Here is a 6,909-nt window from a genome sequence, read left to right on the forward strand (position 1 = left end):
CTAGGTTAACTGTAGCCTGCGACTCCCTGTGGCTCGGGTTGTGTCCCTCCTGGAGATGAATCCCGGATGTTTCATGTTTTTGATTCATGTCATAATTATTAATTTTTGGTCCCTTAACTGCCAAGTCTTTGGAGACTTGTGGGGGAGAAGATTCTGACACAGACACTGATGATGACTCGGACTTCAGAGTTTAAAGGATGTGTCTTTTTGAAAACTGACCCCAAGGTTCCCAGATAGGCGAAGTAAGGAGATCCAGAGCTACTTTAACTTCATCCATTAGGTAAGGAAAACTTAATCCCCTTTAAGTAAAAACAACACAAATATCCATCTGGAGCTTATAACTGCATCCCCCGGGTGCTGTAAAACCAGCTGAGGGAGGGAAACTATGGTATTGCATCAGTGTCATTAGGGACAGCACAGCTCCAAGCCTTTGTCTCTATCTCAACCCCACACACAACCACAAACAATCCGTATACACAACATCTTTTTACTCCTTTATTACTTCACTTGGTCATGTTTCTGGTACACAGAGTTCATTTTAGTAATAAACTAAAAATCTTCATCGCAATTCCCGCTCGACTTCAGTTTTACAGTCAGGAACAGGAGAGAAACACATGCGCCTTCCTTTCTCACAGTATTAGGCATAATGGTGTAAAATGACTGTGTGCGACTCTGTGATGTTAGAGAAACGTTGCCCTCGTGTGGACACGAGCAGGAACTACACGTAACACTGTCACCAACCTCATTCAGTATTGTCAGGTTGCAAGTTAAATTCCCTGCACCGCTAAAACTATAAATGTTCATCCAACATTGTGTACAATGAGTGCAGTAGACCACATTTATTTTCCATCCAAACTTAAGAGTTTTTACAGAAAACTGTTACACACCAGCTTAGCGAGAGTAGTCACATTATGAAAGAACATGGAACTGCTGCAAAATGGAGCACACACCCATCGCTTGACTAGTAACAAAAAACACAAGAGGGAGACAGAGAGAGAGCCCGAAGAGACAATGCACAGCCAAAGCAACATGTCAAGGGATAGGTGTGAGCATTTGAGAGTCTGCCAGCTGTAATTGTGGTTAGGTTTTGTTTACTTAATAGTGATTGCTAAACAGGCTCAAAATGGCAGCCCAGGGCTCGCCGGCCGTGCCAGAATCAGAGAGAACAGCATGAGAACGACGATGGTGGGGGTATGGCTGGGTGAGGACAGGTGGATTTCATTGTCCAATGACTTTGCTGACAAATGAGTCCAGCTCATCATCATCTTTGATCCCCACAAAGTGATCGACGACGTCACCTCCCCGCATGGCGATGACTGTGGGAACAGCAGAGACCTGAGGGCAGACAAGGTGACGCGTTGTAAGACAGAACTAGTGACACTTTGACTTAATAAAACATCATATAAATATAATGATAGAATTCTACATCCAAGCACAGCAGAAATTAACCAAACAGGAGGACAGGAGTGCCATAAAGATATACTTAAACTAGGTCTCACCCCATATTCAATGGCCAAATCTGTGTGCTCATCTATGTCAACTTTTGCCATGGCAACGCGACCTTTCTGTTTTGCAACAGCTTTCTCCAACCTTGGTCCGAGGATCTTACAGGGGCCACACCACCTAAAAAACACAAAACAAAAGGAGACAAACAGTAGTAACTTACTTTAAACAAAACAATAGAGCTCTCTCCCACAGCACACATTAAACTAGTCAGAGAATGAAAAGCACAGATGTCGTTAACACCAATAAACATCTTTCAGTGCAAGGGCATAGTTAGACTTTGAATACTAGGAGAAGCACAGGGCAAGAAATGCATATAAAAGCTTGTAAAAGGAGCAGGTTTAAGGACTTGGTATATTGCATGCTGGCTCACTGTAATGGCATGCTGGGAAACCTGATGAAAATGGGCCAATGCTTACACACAGTTACACTTTGCCAGCATTAATAAATAAAAACTCTGAAATTCTGAGGTAGAAAACAAAACTGTGCCATCCTCACATCCACCATCTGATGACCTAGAAACTAAATGAGGTCTGCAGTTTGTTTTAACAGACCTTTCTACTGAAGGATTGTTGATTTGATAGACAGCCCTAGACTGTATTAATCCTTCTTGTGACCGCAGCACAAGGGTCAGAAAGAAAAAAGTGAATCAGACATATATTAAAAAGTAATAAAAATAAAACAGAAATCAATAAAGTATAAGATTAATTTATACCATGTAGAAGTGCTATGTACTACAAAAACATGTCACAGACATTTTTCTGATTGGCAGGTATTTCTCCCGTGTGGGTACGGTACAGTGTGACTGCAGCCAGGATGAAGGATCTGTCATTTCAGTGACTTTAACAGAAATCTGATGCTATACGATGCATCCTTACTGCAGCAATTTCTGTAACTCGGTTGTTCTAGTTCTGGCTGCAGACTTGACTGTTTGTGCACTTCTAAGTGTTTTGTTCCATTTTAAGGCTAAAGATCAGAGTCTGATTACAAAGATAATGTTGTATCAATGTTTACATACATACACTTACATCTGGATCAGTCACCGCACATTTACGTCGAGGTCCTCTTATGCTCACAACTACTAACTGCACAGTAGTTGGAGCCAATAAACAAAAACAAAGGAAGGACGATACTACTTCCAAGAGTTATTAGAACCATGAAAACCCTGATGCAATTGAAAAGTGCCAATAACACAGCAGAGCCCGAGCTAACAGCCTTTTAAAGATTATAAAATATGAGTAATAATGCATCGTGTACTTCCCTGACATCATTATAACTGGACAAGCCCCCCCCAAAGAAAAGCTTTGAGATGACTGTGCTGAAGAATAAAAGGTGGCCATGCCAAATACTGACTCCATTTTTGTTTCACATAGTGTATTTTCATATATATTTGCATGTTTCAATAAAGCACTGCATCCATTTTGCACTTTCCTAACAACATGCAAAGAAATGAAGGGAGACTCAAAACCTTTGCACAGCATCGTATTACAAGGGAAAGGAAAAGTAGGGCAGTAAAAAGTCCCCAGTGTTATTTCAGTAACTGCTGTGAAAGAGAGCTCGTATTTAGTAAAAATGTCTTGTGTGAAGAAGGCCTGTGGGCTGCACTGTATTAATGACAAACAACCTAACAGCTGTGAAGATGCACTTTTGAGCAGCTGTCGTGTAAGCTTACAGGACTTGAGAGTTTTAGTCACCACTGTACATGTATATATTTTTAACAGCACATGCTGTATGTAACACTTGCAGTGTTTTAAAGAGGCAGGGCAGCTGTGGAACAAGGTCTTTTCCACAGAAAGCGTGTACAAACGGCAGCCACACGTCAGCACTGATACAGATATTTTGACTGAACTGAATATTATCTACATTTGCAAAGCAAATCTGTATCTGCATAACTGCAAAGAGCTTTAGCACCAAGGTGACCAGGGTGGGACTGTTTTTCATCCATTTATATTATCCCTAGTTTTATTTAATACGTCCATACAGTCACTCTCCTTGGGCTCCCTGAGGTACTCACTGTGCATGAAAGTCCACTAGCACGGGCAGTTCGCTGTTGATGACCCTCTCTGTAAAGTCCTCGCTGTCCTGCACATTGAAGGAGACTTCTCGGCGGGAGGTGTGAGGCAGGGCGCGAGGCAGACTTCGTGATGGGGAGAGGAAGGAGACCCGGGTTGTACTGGACTGAAGCGATGTGGAATAACAAGAGGAAGCGACGGAGGCAGTGGATGTGGGGAGGCAGCGGATATCATTCACAGAAAGTGTCCAGAGTCTTCGTAGCACAAGCCTGTGAGCCATCTTTGCACAACAGGCAAAGATACAGAAGATAAGTGTTACTTATTATAATATTAATATTGCATTTCAGATACTTCTGATTATAAGATTAAAAAAATAATAAGAAATGTATCCAAAACCGCTATAGGTCCCATATGTTTAAAACTAAACATAATGAATCCACTCTTAAACCCTGCCTGAGCTTTACAAACTGGCACCAGTTACTTGTCAGGACTAAAGTTAGAGATATATGAATTACATGGTGACACCCACAATGTTTATTTCCAGCTCCATAATTTCATTCTTGACTTGTACAAAAGTAGTTTTGCATAATTTACTATTCTAAATAATCTTTTTTATAGGCTTAAGATCCTTTTTTCCCCCTTATGCTGCACTTGGTATAAACTAACGATAAAGTGATACTCCCAGTTTATCCAGTACCTGAAACAAGGTATTTAAGCTCCTCCTCTTCCTTTAAGCCCCCCCCCCTTTAAGCCAGTGGTTCTCATACTATGCTGTGGTGTTCCTGCTGGGGCACCTAATTAGTGCACATGGTGCAGGTGGGGCATGGATACAGTGTAATAAAAAACAAATAAATCATATTTATGTGTGAATGTGAGTGTGAATGGTTGTCTGTGTCTATTTGTTAGGCCTGCGACAGACTGGCGACATGTCCAGGGTGTACCCTGCTAGCTGACAAAGACTCATTCACACTGATTGCAACATGTTGGCAGTCTGTCTGTATTTATATATTAGACAACAGTTATCCCCTAAACTTGAACAATCTCTCTCAGTGACTGCACTCAGTCCAAATCAGACTGCAACTGTTTGCAGAAAGGTTACTTCCCATCAGGTGACCTGCACAATCAACTTCTGATCAAAAGTGGTTGTGTGGTAACCATTTAATCACCACCAAGTTGCAGAACATGAAAACAGAAAGCCACCCGTGTAGATGTAAGGAGGTCGCTGTCCTATTTTTGTTTTTGTGTGACTGAGCCATTAGCTTGCTCTGAATTAGGAGGCATCTTTGTAAAGCTAAGTGTAACCAGCGTTTGATGGTTTATCAGTTGGGCTGATTTAATGCAAGTTTGCTCGGCTCATCATCTCATGACGTGAGCCTTCTTGTTCATAGTATTTTAATTTATTAATTCATTTATCAATACTTGCTGTTCCTGTATCAGTGCAATAATGCCACACAAAATATCACAATACAATGTTGTATTAACCCCCCACCACACACACACACACACACCTCTACATGAGAATGGTGATATGATCTGCTTTCTTTGACATCATATTGTCATCATTGCTGTTTGAACTGAGGTTTTGGCTCCCAGGGGATTACCTGTATATGCACTGACCTTTTTATTTGAAACTTTGGCCGTGTTAAATATAACCATTCGCCAACAAATTCAGAAAAAGTACAATAGGTTTGCTTTTAACACATAAGTAAAAAAATTAAATTGGGCTAAACCAGGTAATGGATATTTTCTTATGTCAGCAAAGTGCCCATTTCAAAAACTGGAACTACTGGAAATGGTCTGTGTGGTTTAAGCAAAGGAGCTGTCTGGATAGATGGGATAGGAGGCAACAAATACTGGACTGATTTGTATTCGTACACACCTGTCAGGCAAGTTGGAGAAAAAAAAAGTTCAAGGAATAATCATTTGGACTGCTTTTAAGGAAAATTATATATTTTTAAAAAAGTCAGTAGTTAGAGCTTCTGTAATGCTACTTTCTGGAGGATTTTAGATTCAGTATTATTTAATTAAATATCATTAGGATCTCAGCTGCTGGCCCAAGAACAAGCGCTGAGGTCCACTTGGGTTTAGATCGGGGTAGCGAACTCGAGAGCCGATGTCCTGCAGGTTTTCGATCTCACCCTGGGTCAACACAAATGAGTCAAATGATTAGTTCATTATCAGGCCTCTGGAGAACTTCAAGACATGTTGAGGAGGTAATTTAGCCATTTGAATCAGCTGTGATGGATCAAGGACATCAAAAACCTGCAGGACACCGGCCCTTGAAGCCTGGGGTTCCCTACCCCTGGTTTAGATGATTATGACATCTTTTCTCCTTTTTTGCAGAAAAAACCTGCAACGTGCTGTGTGCGGGAGAAATAATCACTTCGAGTATCCTCTATAATACACTCACAGCTGACATTGTTTTGAATCACTTAGTGAAAAACTTCTAGTCTCACACGGTTTAAGCTCTCGAGCACGAGCTGTTTAATGAAGAATCAGCGCTAATTAACGTGATTAGGGCTCGTGAGCGTCATATAACGAGTGACGTGAACAAACGAGTTTATTGGCAGAACACACTCAGCAATGTTGCCTTGTTGAGACACACTTTCTTAATCCCACGATGGCTAAAGAGCTTTAAGTATTCAGCATTTCCCCACTGAGAACGGCCCACTCCCCTCCAGCTCTCTGAGGGGTTTTCTTGGCCTAACATCTAGTGTTTGACGCTTATCTACCGGCAGCTCGCGTGCTCCATTAATCTACGTTACGCATGAGTTTGCCCTCTTCGTCCTCCTCCTCCTCCTACTTCTCTTCCTCTTTCTCCTAAACCTTCCCCCGCCGTTGCCTCCTCGCGTAAAGCAGCACGCGAACACCGAAACCGGACACTTTGAGAATAACACGTTCTCAAATGTCACACACATTAAAACACGCGCCCGCATTTTCACAGCTTACCTCGCTTCTTCTGTCGGCGCTGGTCTTGATCTTGGCCTCGCGGACCAATGAAGTGCTTCCGTTTTGGTGCCGCAGAAAAAAAGGGAACGTGCGGCTTTTCAGACGACACAGATCAGTGAGTGGCGCCACCGGCTGGCCAGGTTGGGAAGCACAGGGTCGGATTATCAGCGTAGCATACTTTTATCTACTATATATTAACCTGACAGCTAGTTTTAGTTGTAGTTTATAGTAGGTCTATGTTAAAATATAATTAGAAGCATCATTAATATTAATATTAATATTAATATGAAGAAAATTCATTAGTAAAGATTAGCAAGTGTAACTTGTAACTTCCAGTAACAAAGTTTGTATGATGTTTGTGTAAGATGTTTAATTAACCATCGATTTACTAAACAGAGGAACAGCCTGTCTATGAAAAAATAAAATACACTAAAAATAAAATAAA

General features: G+C 41.3%; 1 protein-coding gene across 1 annotated transcript; it reads right to left on the minus strand.

The window, feature by feature from the left end:
* Positions 1–482: 482 nt before the first annotated feature.
* Positions 483–6,572, minus strand: txn2 (thioredoxin 2). Its single transcript, XM_084926759.1, has 4 exons — positions 6,465–6,572; positions 3,518–3,795; positions 1,500–1,623; positions 483–1,335 (listed from the first exon to the last, which is right to left on the minus strand). The coding sequence occupies exons 2-4, from the start codon at positions 3,793–3,795 to the stop codon at positions 1,219–1,221; spliced, it is 519 nt and encodes a 172-aa protein (XP_084782885.1). The 5' UTR covers positions 6,465–6,572; the 3' UTR covers positions 483–1,218.
* Between the last annotated feature and the right edge of the window lie 337 nt (positions 6,573–6,909).

This window comes from Perissodus microlepis, chromosome 4, assembly GCF_051167445.1.
Source record: "Perissodus microlepis isolate ML-2025 ecotype Zambia chromosome 4, ASM5116744v1, whole genome shotgun sequence".
NCBI lineage: Eukaryota > Metazoa > Chordata > Actinopteri > Cichliformes > Cichlidae > Perissodus > Perissodus microlepis.